Source organism: Xenopus laevis, chromosome 4S (genome assembly GCF_017654675.1).
Source record: "Xenopus laevis strain J_2021 chromosome 4S, Xenopus_laevis_v10.1, whole genome shotgun sequence".
Taxonomy (NCBI): Eukaryota; Metazoa; Chordata; class Amphibia; order Anura; family Pipidae; genus Xenopus; species Xenopus laevis.
Window position 1 is genome coordinate 114,933,818 of NC_054378.1, and position 21,943 is coordinate 114,955,760.

Consider the following 21,943-nt stretch of genomic DNA (forward strand, 5'->3'; position numbering starts at 1 on the left):
ACTCTCCACCATCTTCAGTTCAAAGCCCTTCCCTTTGGGATATCTTCGGCCCCAAGGGTCTTTACCAAGGTCATTGTGGTGTTGGCAGCTTTATTAAGAGAAAAAGGTCTATTCGTCATTCCGTACCTAGACGATTGGTTGCTCAAGGCCCCTACTCTCCCTGTAATGAGTTTACATCAGGAACTGGCTCTATCTGTTCTGACCAGCCATGGTTGGATTATAAACAGGAAAAAATCCAGCTTGCTGCCTTCTACCTCAGTCAGGTTCTTAGGTCTGAACTTGGATTCTGTGGAGATGAAAGTTTTCCTTCCACAAGAGAAAAGAGGGTCTCTAGTAACCGAGATAAAGAAGCTCATACAGAGCAAGAGGATTTCTCTTCGTCAAGCGATGAAGGTCTTAGGACTAATGACGGCAGCGATAGAGGCAGTCCCGTGGGCGAAAGCTCATATGCGTCCCCTGCAACAAGATATTCTTCTTCAGTGGAACAAGGATGTGAATTCTCTGGACAAAAGTTTCAGGGTCTCCCTCAGTCTAAAGAGAGAGCTGAAGTGGTGGTTGCGGCCTCGATCCCTCTCTCAAGGAAGGTCTTTCAGGGCCCCGAACTTTGTTCTGATAACAACAGATGCTTCAGCATGGGGTTGGGGGGCCCATCTATTAGATCAGATGGTACAAGGTCAATGGTCTCCTTGGGAGAAAAATCAATCCTCGAATTTCAGGGAGTTGAGAGCAGTGCGTCTGGCTCTTTTGAAGTTCAAACACTTATTGAGGAACAGAGAGGTTATGATCCAGTCGGACAATATAACTACAGTGTCTTATCTGAATCGTCAAGGGGGGACCAGAGCTCCCCTGCTGATGAGAGAATGCCAGAGGATTATGTCTTGGGCGGAGAGCAATCTTCTTCTCTTGAGATCAGTACATATCAAGGGGGTGGACAACACCCTGGCGGATGCTTTGAGCAGGAACTCCTTAAATCAAGGGGAGTGGGAGTTACATCCTCATGTTTTCGAGCAGTTAGTTCAAAGATGGGGCCTTCCCCAGATAGACCTTATGGCCACACGCCGGAACAGGAAGGTCCAAATCTTTTGTTCCCTGAAAATATCAGACAACCCCTCTTATCTGGACGCCATGACGATCCCTTGGTCCTTTCAGCTGGGATACATTTTTCCTCCTCTACCAATGATCCAGAAGGTGTTGCAGAAAGTGAGGTGGGACAGGGCATCGGTGATAATGATTGCTCCATTTTGGCCGAAGAGGTCTTGGTTCTCGGATCTGATGGAATTGTCCAAGGGCCAGTTTTGGAGACTCCCTATCAGAGAAGATCTTCTGATACAAGATCGGTGGAAACATCCGAATCCGTCCTGGTGGAACCTGACAGCTTGGATCCTGACAGGGAGTTTTTAGTAGATCAGGGATTATCCGCAGAAGTGGTTAAGACGCTTTTATCTTCAAGGAAGCCTTCTACTTCAAGAGTTTACTCTAGAGTTTGGAGAATTTTCAAGAGTTGGTGTGCGGAGAAACATTACAACCCTAAAGCTTGTTCCACAGCTCAGTTTCTTCAATTCCTGCAGGAAGGGTTTGATAATGGACTGAGCCCTAATACTCTTAAGGTGCATGTGTCAGCCCTGTCAGCAATGTTACACAAGAGTTTGGCTTCTCTTCCTCTGGTCAGACGTTTCTTTAAAGCTTCTCAAAAGTTGAGGCCCAGAGTGTCAACATTAATCCCTCCATGGGATTTAAATATTGTGTTAGAAGCTCTCTGCCAAGATCCCTTTGAACCGATTTCTGATATTCCAATGAAGTTTTTGTCCTGGAAGACCTCCTTTCTGGTAGCGATTACATCTGCTAGAAGGTTGGGGGAGTTGCAGGCGCTATCAGCTCATCCTCCTTATACTACATTTTTTCCGGAGAAGGTAATTATGAAGACGTTGCCATTCTTTTCTCCAAAGGTTACAGCCTGGAGGAATGTTAATGCTCAGATTATTCTTCCGGCCTTTAGCAAATCTCCTGTAGATGAGAGTGAAGAAAAACTGCAATTTTTGGATGTTCACAGATGTCTCTCCATGTACATTCAGAGAACTAAACCAGTAAGGCAATCAGAAAACCTCTTTGTGGCATTTGCTGGGAAATTGAAGGCATCCAAGACGACTATAGCAGCTTGGGTAAAGAAAGCTATCTCTGTAGCATACGAGTTAGCTGGAAAGGATATGCCTCAGAATTTGAGAGCACACTCGACAAGAGCGGTTTCTACCTCTTGGGCAGAGAAGTCCTTCGTGGAGATAGCAGAAATTTGTAGAGCAGCTACGTGGTCAAATCTCCACACCTTTGCAAAGTTCTACAAGTTGGATGTGGCAGCCTCTCAGGATGCAGCCTTTGGCAGCAGAATTCTGGAGTCAGCGATCAATGCTTAACCCTCCTCTTTTTTTGTTTTGGAGTTAGCTTGCTAATTCCCATTGTGTGTGCTGCCGTAGGACGTAAAGAAAAACAAAAATTTAGTCTTACCTGAAATTTTCATTTTCTTTAGTCCGTAGGCAGCACAATTTTCCCTCCCTAAATAAAATTTTCTTGAAGCATATGTGGTTCTTGGTTTCTTTGGAAGTAGCTTGAAAAATAACACAGGGGGGGCAGGCTGCCTGAACCTATTTATTCTAATTACTTGATATTCTGTCCTACCAGGTTGGGAGCGGGGATTTAACCCATTGTGTGTGCTGCCTACGGACTAAAGAAAATGAAAATTTCAGGTAAGACTAAATTTTTGTTTTTCCACAATATTTAATCCATGCCCAAGATTAAAAACTCTTTGTTACATTACCATAATCTTAGAACTACAGGAAGCTGAGACTGAAATGCTCCGGAAAATAAGAATTGCAAAGAATATTTATTTGAGCTATTATAACTTAATTTAAAAATCAATTTAAAAAGATGTTAATTGTTTTATTAACTTTTTGTATATGTATTATAGATTGCCTAATTCTTCTTTCTTTTAAAAATACTAAATAATGTAAAAATGAAGGCCAGTTGTAGATTGTCTTAAAATTGAGCTGTCTACAACATATGAAAAGTTATTTTTTTATGGTGAACTTCCCAGTAGATATTTAGGCTTGCAAACAATATTTCTTTGAGCTGACACAAATAAATTTCCCTGGGTGTCTGCAGACTCAGAGACCACTGGAAGGCTCCCTTGGGTTTTGATTGGTGCCCATTTGATGTGATGTGTGTTTGATGCAGGTCATTTTCCCAGGATTTTGGAGAAGGTGGGCAAAAACAGATATCACACCAGTCCATATCTCATTCTCAGATGAGAAATGGGCAATACAAACTTGTAAAACCAGAAGGAATTCAAAAGGCATATCTATGGGCAGGGACAATGGAATACTAGATACTATTATATCCCAACTATTAGTCACAAGAAGGTCATTGTATAACTTTGTAAAATTTGTAGGCCTTTTGCAAATAATTCTGGTGGGAGCTATGCTTGTGAGAACTGTAATTACTATAGTAATAGCAGGGGTTATAGATATGGAAAAATATTTGAATAACTATAGGGGAAAAATGGACAAATGGAGCGATTAGGTGCTGAATGTGGCAGAATATTTGACATCAGAGAAAAATCATCAGAGTCATTTCTTTAAGGTCAAACTCTGGTACCTTGCCTATTGCTGTTGTTTTATTCCCATCAGAACTAGGTTTATTTTGTACAAACCGTAATTTTTATTGTAAATCTTACCGACTTTCCTTCTGGCCCTGCCAGTCCTCTCTCTCCTACGGGTCCCTGCAAGACACAGAACATAAATGCAGCCCTATATCAAAACAGATGTGCATCTAGTTTAGTAGATCCTGTCCATTGTCCCACTGGTCTAGAATCTAAAACAGACATAATTTCATCCACTGGAGATCTACTCACCGGAGCTCCATCTCTGCCCTTTTCACCAGGGTCACCTCTATCTCCTTTTTGTCCATCTACCCCCTACAAAAACAACATAGTAGATAATTAAAACAAAATGCATAAATAAGACAATTTCATTACATTCCTGTAATTTTCTAGGTGGAAAAACTGAGTTTTAACATACACTGTACTATAAATAAAGCCCAAAACTGCAATTACTTTGACCAAGAGCATCAATAATCATGGAAAACCTCACTTAGGACTTACTACTACAATCAGACCTTATCTCCTTTGGCTCCTTTCTCTCCATCTGCACCTGGATCACCCTGTAAAAACAATATCACAACTTAATAACTGTGACATTTTCAATTATTATTCAAATATGCCCTGTCCCGTGGAGGCTTATTTATTAAAGGTGTAATTTTAGGGGTTTCAGAGTTTTTTAAAACCACGACTAAACTCACAAACTCTAAAACCATGACTGTCATTGAATTTATTAAAAGTTCAAAATAAAAAAAGTATGAATGAAAAAACGTGCTAAACAAACGGGAAAAAACTCCAAATACCATGAAAATCTTTAAAAAAAAATGGTTTTTTGGACTATTCGTAGTAAAAAAAATCTGAAAGCCTCTAACATTAAAAATGGTCCAATAGGATCAGCACTCGCTCCCATTAACTTCTTTAGCACCTCGACAACTTGGTGAAGTTTGGCATGAAAGGCTTTCATGGTTTTTAAGAGCTTTTTTTTTTTTATTTTTTTTTTAAAGTGTAAAAATCACACAATTTTTTCAGGTGTAAAGTAGAGCTCTACAATATAAAATGTACTGCATACAGTACCTTTATTTAAGAACATTCAGGGCCTTTATTTTAATAAGGACACATGACAGCCTACAGTATGTATTTCAAAATCTACCAATCAAACTGACCTTGACACCTCTTGGACCTGTTAATCCTCTCTCCCCAGGCAATCCAGTTGCAATAATCTCTACAATTTCCCCCTAAATAAAATTAGAAAAAAACAATAGATTAACGGTTTCATTGACAAAATAAATTGAGGTGGATATGAGTGCATTTATGAACAAAAAATATAATTCATTATTTGTCATCTCCAGGGCTGGATTTACAGTGTGCGCCACCAACGCCCGCTGCTGTACGTCTCCCCTCCCCTTCATTCATGCACAAATTTTCATCATCAGGTTGGGAGTAGTGATGGGTGTATTTCTCCCAGTTTGCTTCGCAAAACAACAAAAAACTTGCGAAACGCGAATTTTGACGCTGGCAAGAATTCCGATGCCGGTGACAATTCTGATGCCGGCTACAATTCCACATTAAAGTCAATTGGTGCCTTTAATTGCGAATTGCGAGTTGGAAGCACTTTGGATTGTCATGCGTGAAAAGTTAAAAAACCATTGTATCTCATGAGCTGCCCCAGAGCTTCCGATCCAATATGCATGTGGTTGGATGGCATGCCGCCTCTAAAATCCTGCTGCCCTAGGCCCAGGCCTTGGTGGCCTTTCCACAAATCCAGGCCTGGTCAGCTCAAGATGAAATAAAAATGAAATAATACTGTTTTAGTATTTTTTAGTATATAGTACCTCCCCAAATGTCCTGATTAAGGTGAGACAGTACTGAATCACAGACACCAAAGAGGACAGGGCTCAGTGGAAGGCATGTAATGTTTAGGTGGCTTGGGATACTGGTCTCTTTAATATCCCTTTATTATATTTACAGGTTAACAATGTAATTTTTTATTATTTGGTAAAAATCTAAATAGCACACAATACTATTTAGCGTGTTGCTTGAAACAAGTTACCTTTGGTCCTGGTGGTCCAACTGGTCCCCTGATACCATCTTTACCCTAAAAAAAATAAATGTATACATTAGAACCATGTAAGTGTGCTGATCCACAAATATTATTCTAAACAAAGCATATAGAAAATGTAAATAGTTAAAATATCATGCGTTAAAGCAAAATGTTTGATTTCAGCACCCTGACCCTGACTAATAGTCAACAAGGAGTTCCAAGACAAGGCCGAGTGTTTTTATACAGCTCAATGAACTCCGAGGTTACTTCTAATATCCTCATATTTTCCAACAAGGGGTACTTTATTTATTATAATACACAAGTTTTAGTGAGTAATGTGACAAAAATGACATCACTACTTACCGTTTATAACTGATGACATCACTAGTCACCGTTTATAAGGATATAATTTACAAGATTTTTGTGTATTATAAGGATATAATATACAGGATATTCATGGGTTTTGTGTATTATATATGCTAATATGATCACAGACACAGTCTCACCTAGACTATGTTCTTGCCTGTTCTAGTTAATAATGAGTTAGTGCAACATTTTATGAGGGGGTTCAACAGTGGCCAATTATAGTATGTAAAGAAAAGAGACTAGGAAAATAGAGGTTGAGTGAGGAGAGGAAGAATAATAGTACTTAGACTGGGCCCCTGGTCTAAGGTTTTTGGGTGGGCCCCTGGTGTCCCAGTCCAACACTGGTCAATATGATGGTGGGCAGATACTGTGGGATGTCCACTCCAAGAATGAAATGTTTGAAAGAGAACAGATTACTATAACTAATGTATATTGTTGCCCCTACTACACCATCTTTAATCAGCTACAAACAGGAGTTTGCTGTTTTATGGAAAATACTGAAAAAATTCAAATATTATAAAGAAATACACAATAATCATAAAGAGGATCTAAAAATACAACACAATGGGTTTTTTTCTCGTTAGAACAAAACTCACATCATCACCTCTTTCACCCCGTTCTCCTTTTACTCCCTGTAATGTAAATAATAAAAGAGAGACAATGTTGATGGACAAGTCTCCTGAATGGACAAAGAGAGAGTTACGGACATATAACGTATGGGCACATCATCCGTGAATTAAATAAAGCATAACCTTTAATATTACCAATTGGTGGCTTCATATTAACTTAGTATAATAAAGTCTGTGTTAGATGTGCTTACTACACACAAAAGATGCCTCAGCACATTGCAGCCTCTGCTACATGCACTGAGCCAGAGACTATATAACCCCCAATAGCAAAGCCACGTAGAACTGGCAGGCCCCTTGAGTGCAGAAAATCCAGCACCAATTAGCTGAATAGAGTTTGTTCTCGGTTATATAAACAGCCCCTATAGCAGACCTGTGCTACATCTACTTCATAATTGTGTTATTGATGGTATCAACCACGTTGACTACTTTGCTTCTGGTACTTTGCAAATGCAGATGTATAACTTAACCTAGACTATCTCCAGAGTTTGGAGAACAACATATTAGAAAATCATTTTAAGTCACATCTTACTCTCTCTCCAGGTTTCCCTTGTTCTCCTGATTCTCCTGCCTTTCCAGGTATTCCAGGAATCCCAGGTTTGCCTGAATCACCAGCTTGTCCAGGTGGACCTTCAGGACCTCTCTCTCCAATAGCCCGCCCTGGTGGCCCTTGGGGCCCAGTAAGCCCCATATCTCCATTTTCTCCTTTTTGTCCTCTTTCTCCAGGAAAACCCATTGTTCCCTGAAATTAGATATTGCATTAATAAAGAATATACGTGTTAAAGAAAAATGTGAATAAATATGAACACACAAAATTTGATGTACAATAGTGACACCATTACAGATTTACAGCTATTATCTTCCCTCTCCCCCATGCACACCACCACATTCTAAATTCTACTTCACTACTTTACCATTCCTTCCTCTTTGATCGCTCTCCTAATCCTAAATTTACATTTGCATGTCATGCAACATCTCATTAAATCAAACAAAAAATCCTAGAATTCCCAGTACATGAGTAAGATATCATATATCATGAGTAAGATTTCTAAATACGCACATCTCTTCCTGGAGCACCTATGTTCCCAGGAGCTCCTGGTTCCCCTTTTATTTTCATTTGTGGGGAGATGGGGCGACCTGAACCATCATCAAAGGTGTCAATGAGATCTTTCAATGAGGAAATCTGTAGAATTAAGAGGTTGCAATAAACAAGGTTGGTCAGCTGCAGCTATTGAAAAATGTCAAGGCATTGATCCCATCAGTACTGTTGATATAACATACTACAGCTCAACATCATAGGCGGATTTTCAATAAGGCTAGGGGAGGCTAAGCCTCCCCAAACCTGTCTGACCCCTAAAATAAAAAGAAATAAAACAAAATAAAACCTGCTCCGTTGCTGACTGCACTGTTTCTTTAATCACGGATTGGTAGCTAAGGTCCGCCTCCAAACCACGATGCTGAAGAGATCAGTTGCACTCTGATTGGATTTATGTGGTTTGTAGCTTGTCCAATCAGAGCACAGCTAACTTTACAGACAGTGAAATGTACCAACCAGGTTCAGAGTAGGCGTGGCTGGGAAACCTTTACCGATTGAAGGCAGCATGGCAGAAGGGAGACTGATATGAAGCAGTTGGAACATCCAGCTGGCCATGTTTGCAACTTTCATTCAACTCACAGGTACTATATACAGCAGCTTCTACACCAGCTTGAATAAATATTAAAGGTTTTTTTAAGTTCTTTTTCTTTTTTTTGCTCTGTTTCTTCTTGCTTTATACTAGTTTTCTGACTTTTTTTCATTGTTTTCATGTAAACAGTCCTCTGTTATACCTACCATTTTTCCTGAGACTTTTATATGTAAATTAGCATTTCATTTCCCACTGAGTATAATGTGCCAGGATCCACTGTCTCCTACTGAGTATAGTGTGCCATGACCCACTGTCTCCCACTAAGTATAATGTGCCAGGACCCATTGTCTCTCACTGAGTATAATGTGCCATGACCCACTGTCTCCCACTGTATAATGTGCCAGGACCCACTGTCTCCCACTGTATAATGTACCAGGACCCACTGTCTTCCACTGAGTATAATGTGCCAGGATCCACTGTCTCCTACTGAGTATAATGTGCCAGGACCCACTGTCTCCCACTGAGTAAAATGTGCCATGACCCACTGTCTCCCACTAAGTATAATGTGCCAGGACCCATTGTCTCTCACTGAGTATAATGTGCCAGGATCCACTGTCTCCCACTGAGTATAATGTGCCATGACCCACTGTCTCCCACTGTATAATGTGCCAGGACCCACTGTCTCCCACTGTATAATGTACCAGGACCCACTGTCTTCCACTGAGTATAATTTGCCAGGATCCACTGTCTCCTACTGAGTATAATGTGCCAGGATCCACTGTCTCCCACTGAGTATAATGTGCCATGACCCACTGTCTCCCACTGTATAATGTGCCAGGACCCACTGTCTCCCACTGTATAATGTACCAGGACCCACTGTCTTCCACTGAGTATAATGTGCCAGGATCCACTGTCTCCTACTGAGTATAATGTGCCAGGATCCACTGTCTCCCACTGAGTATAATGTGCCAGGATCCACTGTCTCCTACTGAGTATAATCTGCCAGGACCCACTGTCTCCCACTGAGTATAATGTGCCAGGATCCACGGTCTCCTACTGAGTATAATGTGCCAGGATCCACTGTCTCCCACACCAGGACCCACTGTCTCCCACTGTGTATAATGTGCCATGACCCACTGTCTCCCACTGTATAATGTGCCAGGACCCACTGTCTCCCACTGAGTATAATGTGCCAGGATCCACTGTCTCCTACTGAGTATAATGTGCCAAGACCCACTGACTCCCACGGAGTATAATGTGCCAGGACCCACTGTCTCCCACTGAGTATAATGTGCCAGGACCCACTGTCTCCTACTGAGTATAATGTGCCAGGACCCATTGTCTTCAATACACTTAATATATTTTGAAAAAAAAAACAAACTACTGTTTAACCCAAACTCTATTAGCTCTATTAATGGGGTAAAAGAAATTCGGGATGACTTGTTCCCTTTAATTTAGCATGGTCAACTTTAGCCTCTCCAAACAAAAAAATCACCCTCCGCCTATGCTCAACATTCATACTGTATATTTGGCAAAGCAGTAGTGTAAGACCCACAGCAATTGATCTGTTCTCCCTGTCGTTCGGCCTAGTTGACTTGTTGCTAAATACCTAAATCATTGGCACATATATGAGAGCTGTGGTGGAACTCTATACCTAATACCATACAATAATCTACTGACAATTTAATGCGAACAAACTTTTTTTTCATTAAAAATAATCAGGTCTTGCCCACTGATATAGGCTACTAAAAGACAACTTCATGGATTACAAAATCCATAATAAAAGATCAAAAATATTCCCAAATGGGAATAAGCTTGATTTTACAGTATTATTAAAAAACTTGGTTTACCTTAATTCCTAAAATGCCAAGGGACTTTTCAACATTCTGAAAGACAAAACATTTATATCAAATAGACAATACTATGGGGTTGTTGTTAATATAATTGAAGGTTTGTATTTTAATATTTCATACAACTTTAGAAATTGTAATTCCCATAAGCAACAGCATCTAACAAATATTCTTAAGATAAAGGGAACAATTGCGTGATGAAGAGACTTCAAGGATGTTGAGCGATTGTTGACATGAAAGTCTCAGGGAGAGATATCATCAGATAAGGGGATATATGGATAAAAATGCATACTCTTCAGATGTTATGCCTCTGCTTAGGTTAAGGTTTGAATAAAAATACAGAGCAGGCACTAACTGCAAATTCCGATCTAGGGTATGAGTAAATTCTGCTGTCAAATAACATCAGTGGCCTTTAGGGAATCAAGCCCCATTAAATGTTGGTTTCATTTACTTTGGCTGTTACTACTGGGGCTACTTAAACCTGTGGTTTATAACTTTCCCACTGGTTAAACAGAAATACATTTTCTATAATTTGAAAAGGTTGTCTTTGAAAAAAAAGGTCCATAGCCAAATACCAAACATAGCAAAGACATTCAAGACAGCCATGACAGCACTGCCTGCTGCATTCCTACGCATATGCATGCTGGTCCAAGTGATTGCCATTCAAATGAATAGGTAGCCATTGGAGATGTTTTGTTGTCCCCTCACTGAACTACGTATTGCACAGGCAGCAAAACAAACGAATCCTGCTGTATGAATTTGACTTAAGGGTGAACCCAATAATCACAAATAATTAGATTAGATCTTTCAGCATGGAAGGTAAAAAAAAACCTAGTATACTATCATGTATAAATGCAATTTATACATGAAATGACAGTGTGTTGGGAGTTTCCTTAAATGGGAAGGATCTTGGGGTTTTTGTAGATAACTATTTGTCTTATTCTGGGCAGTGTCATTCTGTGGCTACTAAAGCAAATAAATTTCTGTTTTGCATAAAAAAGGGCATTAACTCAAGGGATGAAAACATAATTATGCCTCTTTATAGGTCCCTGGTGAGGCCTCATCTGGAGTATGGGGGCAGTTTTGGACTCCAGAGGGATATAAAAGAGCTGGAGAAAGTGCAGAGACTAATTGCAACTAAACTGTTTAGAGGGATGGAAGACTTAAATTATGAGGGGAGACTGTCAAGGTTGGGGCTGTTTTCTCTGGAAAAAAGAAAAATGCGAGGGGACATGATTACATTTTACAAGTACATTAGAGGACATTATAGACAAATAGCAGGGGACCTTTTTACCCATAAAGTGGATCACCGTACCAGAGGCCTCCCCTTCAGACTAGAAGAAAAGAACTTTCATTTGAAGCAATGTAGGGGGTTCTTCACAGTCAGGACAGTGAGGTTGTGGAATGCACTGCCGGGTGATGTTGTGATGCTGATTCAGTTAATGACTATAAGAATGACTTGGATGATTTCTTGGACAGACATAATATCAAAGGCTATTGTGATTCTACACTCTATAGTTAGTATATATATAGGTATATATAATGTATGTGTAAAAAGTAGGGAGGGGTGTGTGTATGGATGCTGGGTTTTCATTTGGAGAGTTTGAACTTGATGGACTTTATCTTTTTTCAACCCGATTTAACTATGTAGATAGACCATTCCAAACAATATATAGGAACTGAAGGGGTGTGGGGCATGGGTGACTAGAGGAAGAGGGATTATGTAGTGGTCACTTGCAACATACATTTTATGAAGTAGTAGGTACAGGGCCCAGTGCCAATTATTTCAGCAGGGGAAAGATTTAAAATCCAGCAAATACTTACAGCAGCACTTCCAGGGTCTCCTTTAGATCCCATTTCACCTGGTCTACCCTACACACAATTACAAGGAGAGAAAAGTTAATTTGCAGCAATTGGAACGTCTGATTTTTGTCTATTGAGCAATTAACAGACCTGTTCACCCTTGGCACCTTGCTCCCCTCGATCACCCTAGGAAAAAATGAAGACAATTTTGACTGAACTGTTGATGCCTCTAACATAATTCTATAGATTATCATTTTTTGCTTTCATTAAATATTCCAATACATCTGTTTGATCTCATAACGAATAGACAATCTGTGTAAAGCTCTGAATAGTGATCTGGTCTGCTAAAGTAGTATACACGGCTACAAATACTATTTTTATCAAGAGTTAAGTTCAGAATGGTCTTGCCAGCCTGCAAAGCCAAAAACAGCTTGGCTGTTTCTTCTTGCAGCCACTTTTTCTCTGTATTAAAGATTCAGGAAATTGGTGGGCCACCACTCATTCTTGACTGACTTAATACCTTGTCCATGGCCACTAATTTCCAAAGTGATTAAGAATTATCAATCATTAGCTCTAACTTGCAGCAATAAAAAACAGTGAAGAATGGCAGATTTACACCCAATAACATCAAATATTAATTATAAACACTCCAATTTAATATTTGTAAATATTGGAACATGTAACATATAACCAGGATAAGAGGAATATTACCTTTGATCCAGGTTGACCAGCTAGTCCAGGTATTCCCTAATAAAATATTAAAGGCAATCACTTCCATGACACATGTAACTGAATATAAGCAGCAATGCATTTCAGTAATTACATAGACCTCCATCGCATTACAGTATAATGTAGAATGTAGAGTAGAGCAGGAATATCCAACCTTGGTGAACTCCAACGACACACTCTACCAGAGCATTACAGTGTTCTGTAGCCTAGGTGTCATACTAACATTCTTTTTTTTATACTGTGTTCTTAACTTAAGTGAATGGAGCTAATGGAAATACCTTTGAGAAACCCATGTGTGTAATAAATAATAATATTTTATAGATATTATGAAGAATTATATCACCCACCTGGCCTGGAGGACCAATTGGCCCTGGATTTCCTCGGACACCTGGTAAACCAGGGGAGCCTACCGAACCTAGTTCTCCTTGTGTTCCTTTTTGACCATCACGACCCTGGGAAGTGGCAAGTTAAAGGGATACTGTCATGGGAAAAATGTTTCTAAAAAGAGCAAACTGATTTTTTTTTACATCTGACATGGGACTATATTGTCAGTTTCCAAGGTGCCCCCAGTCATGTGACTTGTGCTCTGATAAACTTTAGTCAATCTTTACTAGTGATGGGCGAATTTGTGCCGTTTCGCTTCGCCGAAAAGTGCGAAATTCGCGAAGCGGTGAAAAATTCGCGAAATGGCGCCGGCGTCTCGTTTTTGACGCCGACGCCCGTTTTTCCGCCGCCGGTGCCCGTTTTTCAGCCTGTCTGCACTTTGCATATTTGGCCTATTAAGGAAGAATCATAGAAGTATAACAAAGAATACTCACGTCTCGGCCAGTGGAACCCACGTCTCCTTTGTCCCCCTAAAGTACAAAGGAAAAAAGGAAGCTTTCTATTTGCTAATAAGAGAAGATATTTACATTTCTTTAATCTCTAAATATTATAGAAGCAGCCTTTCACAAGGAATGTGTTTTCCCTTTTTTTCCCTAAAAGGAAACAAAATGCCTTTAAATTCAAAAATACTTGCCATATAGAGTGAAACTTTCGCAAGCGCAAATTTCTGAGAGAATGCAATGCATCAACCCTCAAAGCCTAGTACTTTTAGCCATATATAAAGAATGCATTGCTGTTTCAAACTTAAAATATAATTTATTGTTCTTACCTTTCTTCCATCTTCCCCAGGAGTTCCATCCTCTCCCTAGAGATAAATGATACAGGTAAGTGATAGTCTTTGGGGCTGATTCACTAAAGGTTGATAAAGTGAGTGTTATTTATAGCATGGCGTAAAAATGTTCTCAGTTCTTATATTTTTAGACTTAACGGTCGATTCACTAAGGGGCAGATTTATCAAGGGTCGAATTTCGAAGTACAAAAAACTTCAAAATTCGACCATCGACCAATTAAAAAACGTAGAATTTGAATATCGAAATTCGAAGTTTTTTCAACAAATTTGGCAATCCTGCGGTCGAATAAAAATTGTTCGATTCGAATGATTTTAGTGATCGATCGAAGGATTTTTATTCAACCAAAAAAAACATTGCACTTCGGTAGCTTTAATTTGGCGAAGTATGAAGTCAAAGTTTTTTTTTAAAGAGACAGTACTTTGATTATCGAATGGTCGAATAGTTGAACGATTTTTATTCAAATCGTTCCAATCGAAGTCGAATGGTCGAATATAGCCTATTCGATGGTCGAATATAGCCTATTCGATGGTCGATGTACCCAAAAATTTACTTCGAAATTCAAAGTTTTTGAAATTCGAACATTCACTCGAGCTTAGTTAATCTGCCCCTAAAAGTTTACTTGTCTAACAATCTATAGCACCTAAAACATTTGGGATGCCACTGGCAGAGCAGAAGTCTCTTTTTACCGTATTCTAGTCATTCCTTTCCATGGGAAACTTAATATAATTCCATGACACAGAACGCTGAGTATTCTGGAACTGCCCAAGGTATCATGAAAATGTGTTATTGGTGGAAGGATCCAGCTCCTCATAAAGGTCTTTAATTGCTGCCCTACAGCTCCTCACTACATCTTCTTATTAATCCATGTGATGTTGTTTAGTAACGCCTACTCCTAGGAGGTGTTAAATTTCACAGTTATTATCGCACTATTTTATGCCTTTATTGCTTAAAAGATGTTAGTGAATAATGCGTTAGGATTAATTCCATTTTATAAGTATCGCAATGCGTTTAGAATACCTCTGTGCAGAAATGTAGAATTAATGCTTGCGATATGTCTATTAGTGCATGCGAAAATACTTTGAATAATCTTTCCTTAAATAACACGTCTTAAATAACGCACAAAACTATGAGTTAAGGGATAATGACCTTTAGTGAATTGGCCCCTTTGTGTTACCCAGCTTCAAGACTGGAAGATTTTACCTGTACAAACAATGCAAAGTGTACCTGATACTCACATTTTTACCGCTGAGGCCAGGTTTTCCATCTTCTCCTTGTTTACCCTTCAATAGAGAAAAATCACAGATAAATACTTAATCTCTAATGAACCAAATTAGGACTTGGTTATTATTATCACTGGAAAATATAAATGCAAAAATAAAGATTTTATAAGCCACTTTGTGTGTGCTACTATAATATTATCCCCTATGTACATACACCAAGTTCTTTTTCTGTTTTATCTATTGTGAACATGTTAAAACATTGCACCTATATTATTATGGAAGCTAATAATAATTAATAAAATATCCTAGACTTGGGGAAACACACTTTTTGTACAGTGAAATGCCATTACAAAACTTAACTTATTGGGAGCTAAAATTAAGTATATGCATATGTTTGTACATAAAAGGGCAGATTTACTTCGCCACATTAAAGCTACCGAAGAACAATATAAGCCTATGGGGACCTTCTAGAGCAATTTTCTAAGTTTTTTTTGATCTAATAAAAATCATTTGATCGATCGCTTAAAATCGTTCGAATCAAATGATTTTATCGTTCGATCAAACAATTTTTATTTGATCAAAAAAAACTCGAAACTTTTGCGCTAAAATCCTTCGAATTCGATATTCGAAGGATTTTACTTCAAGGGTCGAATTTGAGGGTTTTTTAACCCTTGAAATTCGACCCTTGATTAATCTGCCCATAAATGTATTTACTAAACTCCGGTTGGTCTTTTTGGGGCAAAACTTTAATTTTTTTTTAAAACTCTAATTTTCTGAAATTTATTAAAGCCCAAAGCAGCAAAAAGCCGGAATCCGAAAATCTGCTTTGTCGGATCTGCCGAGGTTGTGTATAAGTCAATGGCAGAGGTCCCTATCCTATTTTGAAGTTTCTATGGTCTGTGCTAGAATTAGGCTGGAAAGCCAACCTTTTTGGGCAAAAATCTGAAAAATCTGAGCTTTTTCGGGAATCGAGCAATTCGAGTTTTTACCTGAACTGATTAAATCAAGCTTTTTTTTAATAATAAATAATGTCAAAGCATGTATTCTAGTTTGGTCGGACGTTATTTATTTAAAAAATCTGAAAAATTCCTATTTTAATAAATAACCCTCTAAGGCTTTGTATTTACACCTTGTGGTTGGATATTATAGTTCAGGGCTGACTTGTAGCTATAAAACTCGGTAGGAAAGAATGAAGCAGGTGAACAAAACACCTAAAACAAAAAAACATGCTTTGTAAATGTGGAATAAGTGGAATACATCAGGACTTCCCAGTTACAATATCTTATTGGGCTTCTAACGTTTGAGTTGGCAACTGAATGGTACCACAATTTACAGCATATTTTCTAACATCTGATCAAAATACTTTCTACCACCTTTGTACCACCAATAATAAAATCATAATTTCAATAGCTGCTTACAGGTATTCCTGGTGGTCCAACGGTGCCAATCGGTCCAGGGGGGCCCTGCTCTCCTCTAAGTCCAGGAAGACCCTGTAATAGACCAGCAGTGATAATCAGACATAAGATTGTTGACAAAACATAAAATCTCAGATAACTATTTTATTGTCAGGTTCAGGTTCTGTACTTACATCCCTTCCAGGGTCACCTTGCTTTCCTGCATCTCCCTACAAAGCAAACATGTTACTGGCATTAATATTCAATAGCTGCAAGGCAATGTCTCTCCAATACCTTATTATATGATAGAATTTCAGGGTGTAGAAAACTAACATCATTTTACCAAGGGAAGCAAAATAGTGTGGTTTAGAACTCTGATCTACAGTGTGTGCGGGTATTAAACTAGAGCATTTAGAGTGGCTTCACAAGGCCCAGAGCACCAGGAGGACCAAGATATATGTGAAGATACTAAAGTCATAGGTATGTGTGTCTTAAAGGGATACTGTCATGGGAAAAAACATTTTTTTCAAAATGAATCAGTTAATAGTGCTGCTCTAGCAGAATTCTGCACTGAAATCCATTTCTCAAAAGAGCAAACAGATTTTTTTAAATCCAATTTTGAAATCTGACATGGGGCTAGACATATTGTCAATTTCCCAGCTGCCCCAAGTCATGTGACTTGTGCTCTGATAAACTTCAATCACTCTTTACTGCTATACTGCAAGTTGGAGTGATATCACTCCCTCCCTTCCCCCCCCCCAGCAGCCAAACAGAAGAACAATGGGAAGGTAACCAGATAACAGCTCCCTAACACAAGATAACAGCTGCCTGGTAGATCTAAGAACAACACTCATGTCTCACTGAGACACATTCAGTTACATTGAGAAGGAAAAACAGCAGCCTGCCAGAAAGCATTTTTCTCCTAAAGTGCAGGCACAAGTCACATGACCAGGGGCAGCTGGGAAATTGACAAAATGTCTAGCCCCATGTCTGATTTCAAAATTGAATATAAAAAAAATCTGTTTGCTCTTTTGAGAAATGGATTTCAGTGCAGAATTCTGCTGGAGTAACACTATTAACTGATGTGTTTTGAAAAAAACATGTTTTCCTATGACAGTATCCCTTTAACGCAAACTGATTAATAGTTCCCTATTAGCTTTCCTATTGACTCTCTGTGCTACCCCTCAACACTATTTGCCTTTCTGACTGAAAGGAAGGAAGGGGACTGACTATGCAGTACCCTAGAATGTCTTGTAGTTTGTACATATTTTTATAGGCATTGTGCATGAATTGGTGAGTAGGTCTGATGCAATATGTGTGTATTCTCAAGATATTTAGTGCATTGTGTAATTTGTTTTTTGAGTTGGTGATATAACATCTTAGATGGAACATTGGTGCCATTGTTTCTCTGGGCTTCATTTGGGATAAAAACAAAGTTTCTTCCTGTTTCTTTCTGTGGCCACTTACTCTCTGGCCCAGGGTGCCTGGCTGTCCTGGTTTCCCATCCAAACCATTCCTTCCATCAATGCCTGGAGGACCACGTTCCCCCTAAAAAATGAAAGTCAGAGTGTCTTGACATATAAATAGTAAGATCAATAAATGATAATCTTTAGCTTTCCTTGGTAGGTGCTCACAGGCTCAGCTAATGCACTTCATGCCACTGGGAATCTGGATTATATTTACACAGGATCCGGTGGAATGAAGGACAGCAGCAGGGGCCCTTTAGAAGGAAAATGTTTCATTTTAATGAGAAAGACATGACAAAAAACCAGCTTAGTTGTCATAGAGATGGAAGTAAATATATCTATGTGGATATATGTGTATGCAGGAAAAATTTGATATTAATTGTGCTAAATGCATTTTCCATTTTCCATGTAAATTAAATAAACTATGTAGATGAACAGAAAAAAATTTAGATTTTCAGGCCCATATACTGTACTTGCAGGCAAACAAAATTGCTAAATGATCATTTTATTGACTATAACTCCCACCATGATGTACACTATGGACCACTGTAGTGAATATTGTCTTCTACTGATTATGAACCATAAATTGATAGAACTGTCATTTTATGAGATTGAAGTAGGCAATGTAACCATTTCGATATTATTTTGCAGTCTAACTTTTGTAAAATGTAAACCAATTTTCCCCAAATTATTTTGTTTCATTGAACATTATACATGAGGTAATTTATTAAGTATCATTGTTCTGTAGATGTGCTAGTTTGCTTTTAAGCATAATCAATCCAACCTTTTTTACCCGTGAGCCACATTCAAATTTACAAAAATTTAAAGAGCTACAAAACATGCAAAAAGATTTTGGGGTGCCAGTTCTGGGCTGTGATTGGCTATTTGGTAGACCCTTTGTGGACTGACAGCCTACTGGAGACTCTGTTTGGCAGTACACCTGGTTTTTATACAACTTGCATCAAAGCTAGGAATGGAGCAACATCCAAGGGGTTGGTGAGAAACATGTTACTTGTGAGACACTGGTTGGGGACCACTGAACTAGAGCATTTTTTTTTAAAGACCACACGAACATCAGTGCAACTGTGGATTGACTGTTGTTTATGAGTCAGAGAATGCAATGGCTGAGAAAGCAACATTGCAACTCCTAGTCTTATACATAATAACCTTCTTATAGTATTTTACTAAAATGGTATACTGTTCCTTTAATAAAATACATTCTTAAATAAATATCCATGTACCACAAACCATTTTTCCAATTCTTCTGCAAACTGAGGCTGCTGCTAGAGACCAAGGAAGTCATACTGTTAGGTGTTCTATATTGAAAAGTTTTTTACCTTTTCACCTGGTGCCCCACGGTCACCCGTCTCTCCCTGTAGTAGAAATATGCACAGTGGTTTTTAACAAATATAAAGATTAATTTGGCTTATACTGTTGAAAAGCAACACAAGTTAAAACACAAGTACAAGGAGTTCAATCCAATCCGGTTTGCAGTCTCTCCGGCTGTAAGGCAATTTGGGCTTGTTTAATAAGCAAGAAAGTTGCAGCTAATTTAATTAACCACATGGAAATGTTAGCACTGACAGTTTTGGTTTATAACTAATACAGTCAAAGGAGTGGTATATACCCCCTAGTCATTGGGTCTTAACCCCCCATATGGTTCCAGAAAATTATATATATTAATAATTAAAAATTATATTTTATTAAAGAAGTGGGCCGAAGAACCCTTATGGCTTAACCCATATTGTCTTGTACAGGTATCCTGTTATTCAGAATGTTCGGGACCTGGGATTTTCCGTATAATGGATCTTTCCGTAATTTGGATTTTCATACCTTTAGTCTACTAGAAAATCATGTAAACATTAAATAAACTGAAAGGGTTGGTTTTGTCTCCAGTAATGATTAATTATATCTTAGTTAGAATCAAGTACAAGCTACTGTTTTATTATAAGTGAGAAAAAATTAAATTAGGATTATTTGGATAAAATGGAGTCTATTTGAGACGGACTTTCTGGAATTTGAAGCTTTCTGGATAATGGGTTTCCAGATAACGGACCCTATACCTGTAAATTCTGTAATGTTAAATTCACTGACATTGTGAATGTATATTGGGTTAGTGTAGCAGAAAAACCATCATGGTTATAGTAAAAAATGCTAAAAGGTTCCAAAGAGCCCTTATCAAAACAAAACATTGAGTGACAGCCTTCTTAAAACAGAAGGTATTCACATGCTATACACATAGCACTGCCATAAAACCAAAAATTCACTCAAGGAGTTATTGGTCACTGTACATTCACCACCATTTTGCTGTGTCCTATATAACATCCAGTGTGAGTAAGACTGAGACTTACCCGAGGTCCTTGAGGGCCCCTTAGTCCTTCTAATCCCTGTACAAAAAAATAAAGTTTATTAACATTTAAAAGATATTGAATCCATGATTTGTAAATATGGAACCCATTAAAGTGTGTTCTCATTTGTTTCTATGTATTCTAGAGTAAGTATGAGTTCTCAATAATATGGTGTGTTCTATAATATAAGACTTTGCTGTATCTATATAAGATCCAGAACATATATATTAGACAGAATGAGATAAATAATGGATTTTTCACCCTTGACAGTGAAACAGAGGGGCATTAGACATGGTATACATGTCACAGGCTTTTGAGGCTTATTCTGGTTCCTCCAGCCAATTGAACAATGCTGTGCATCATATAGTGATGGAGACACCTATATTCAAAACGTATGAAATATATATGCACACTAATTAGATTGTTATAAAAAAATAGCACTTGACAGGTGCTAAGCAATACCACTTTATTCTCTATATAAGAGAAAAAATAGCAGCAGAAGCAACATCAGATCCTAACACAAGATAAGAAAGAACCTCTAGCATTTGGAACAGAATGAAAAAGATAAATAAATAAATAGACGATGTCACATGCCTGGCTCTGTTGACTAAATATTTGTTTGTTGCTCCAATGAAACAAATCTTTGGTTCACCCGGCATTGTATTAGGCACCTACCCTTTCTCCTGGAACTCCATTTGCACCAGCTTCTCCCTTTCCGCCTTTCATGCCATGTTCACCAGGGTCACCGTCATCACCCTAAATACAGTGACCAGACACAATTTTATACAGCATTTTACTTAGCACAAAATTTGCAGTGTGTAGTAGGCCAGCTTTTATTCTAGTTAATTAGAGCGACCCAGTATCAATTGGGGTTGATCACCTAAATAAATAGCTGTCATGATGAAATGCTGGTAAGCCAATTGGGTCTTAGTTAACCAGAAAATGTTTTAATATATTTTCTGGCTACATCATCAGTTACTACTCATACAGAATGCCATGGTGGGATGAGCTGCTCAATCACAATATAATGTTTTTTTATTTCTAACTTTTATTAATTAAGGGGGACTGTTCGGAGGGGGGTTAATCCACAATGTATATGTATATGAAATCTATAAATCGGTATGGCAATAACTTACATGTAAATGTAAAGACAAAAATGACCAAAAAAAAAACTGTCTGCTCTCACCTTCTCTCCTTTTGCTCCAGCAACCACAGATTCCACAGTGCCCTAAATGTATAAAAATCCATTGGGACATCAGATAAAGGAATGTATGTGTCTTCCTATCAATATTATATCTCCCCTAAAGGATATACCACTTAAATATAATACTATAAACAAACTTACTGGTTTTCCTGGTGGTCCTTGTGGACCTTGTGTTCCCTAAGGAATAAAATGCAGAGTCATTTAGATTTAACGATATATCTGCTGGTAAAAAAATGCTTTACTGTGTCTGTACCACAATTCAGGCTAAACTGGCTTCCTACAGCACCATACATCTACATCTCTGTTCTACCTCTAAATGTAATACAGTTGGTCCTTATAACATCTTGTAAAATTCTGGCATTGACCTCTGCTGCTTTTAAAATTTAACCCTTTGACACCATCATTTTTGTGTGTATGGGGTGTGACAAGGCATGGTCTGAGTATGGAGTG

The 21,943-nt window shown here is 38.4% G+C and overlaps 1 protein-coding gene across 6 annotated transcripts in view; it reads right to left on the reverse strand.

Moving 5' to 3' along the window:
• LOC108715880 (collagen alpha-1(VII) chain) overlaps positions 1 to 21,943 on the reverse strand; it is a 138,511-nt gene that overhangs the window by 40,898 nt on the left and 75,670 nt on the right. For all 6 annotated transcript variants that reach the window (XM_018261401.2, XM_018261404.2, XM_018261402.2 and 3 more), the window contains 24 exons: positions 21,635 to 21,670; positions 21,476 to 21,517; positions 20,965 to 21,045; positions 20,293 to 20,328; positions 19,279 to 19,314; positions 17,943 to 18,023; positions 16,670 to 16,705; positions 16,500 to 16,571; positions 15,097 to 15,141; positions 13,840 to 13,875; positions 13,505 to 13,540; positions 13,034 to 13,138; positions 12,669 to 12,704; positions 12,108 to 12,143; positions 11,979 to 12,026; positions 10,155 to 10,190; positions 7,740 to 7,862; positions 7,212 to 7,421; positions 6,650 to 6,685; positions 5,697 to 5,741; positions 4,810 to 4,881; positions 4,165 to 4,209; positions 3,902 to 3,964; positions 3,725 to 3,769 (listed from right to left, as the gene is read on the reverse strand). In XM_018261401.2, coding sequence (XP_018116890.1) covers positions 3,725 to 3,769; positions 3,902 to 3,964; positions 4,165 to 4,209; positions 4,810 to 4,881; positions 5,697 to 5,741; positions 6,650 to 6,685; positions 7,212 to 7,421; positions 7,740 to 7,862; positions 10,155 to 10,190; positions 11,979 to 12,026; positions 12,108 to 12,143; positions 12,669 to 12,704; positions 13,034 to 13,138; positions 13,505 to 13,540; positions 13,840 to 13,875; positions 15,097 to 15,141; positions 16,500 to 16,571; positions 16,670 to 16,705; positions 17,943 to 18,023; positions 19,279 to 19,314; positions 20,293 to 20,328; positions 20,965 to 21,045; positions 21,476 to 21,517; positions 21,635 to 21,670 — 1,437 coding nt within the window. The remainder of the gene's footprint in view (positions 1 to 3,724; positions 3,770 to 3,901; positions 3,965 to 4,164; positions 4,210 to 4,809; positions 4,882 to 5,696; positions 5,742 to 6,649; positions 6,686 to 7,211; positions 7,422 to 7,739; positions 7,863 to 10,154; positions 10,191 to 11,978; positions 12,027 to 12,107; positions 12,144 to 12,668; positions 12,705 to 13,033; positions 13,139 to 13,504; positions 13,541 to 13,839; positions 13,876 to 15,096; positions 15,142 to 16,499; positions 16,572 to 16,669; positions 16,706 to 17,942; positions 18,024 to 19,278; positions 19,315 to 20,292; positions 20,329 to 20,964; positions 21,046 to 21,475; positions 21,518 to 21,634; positions 21,671 to 21,943) is intronic.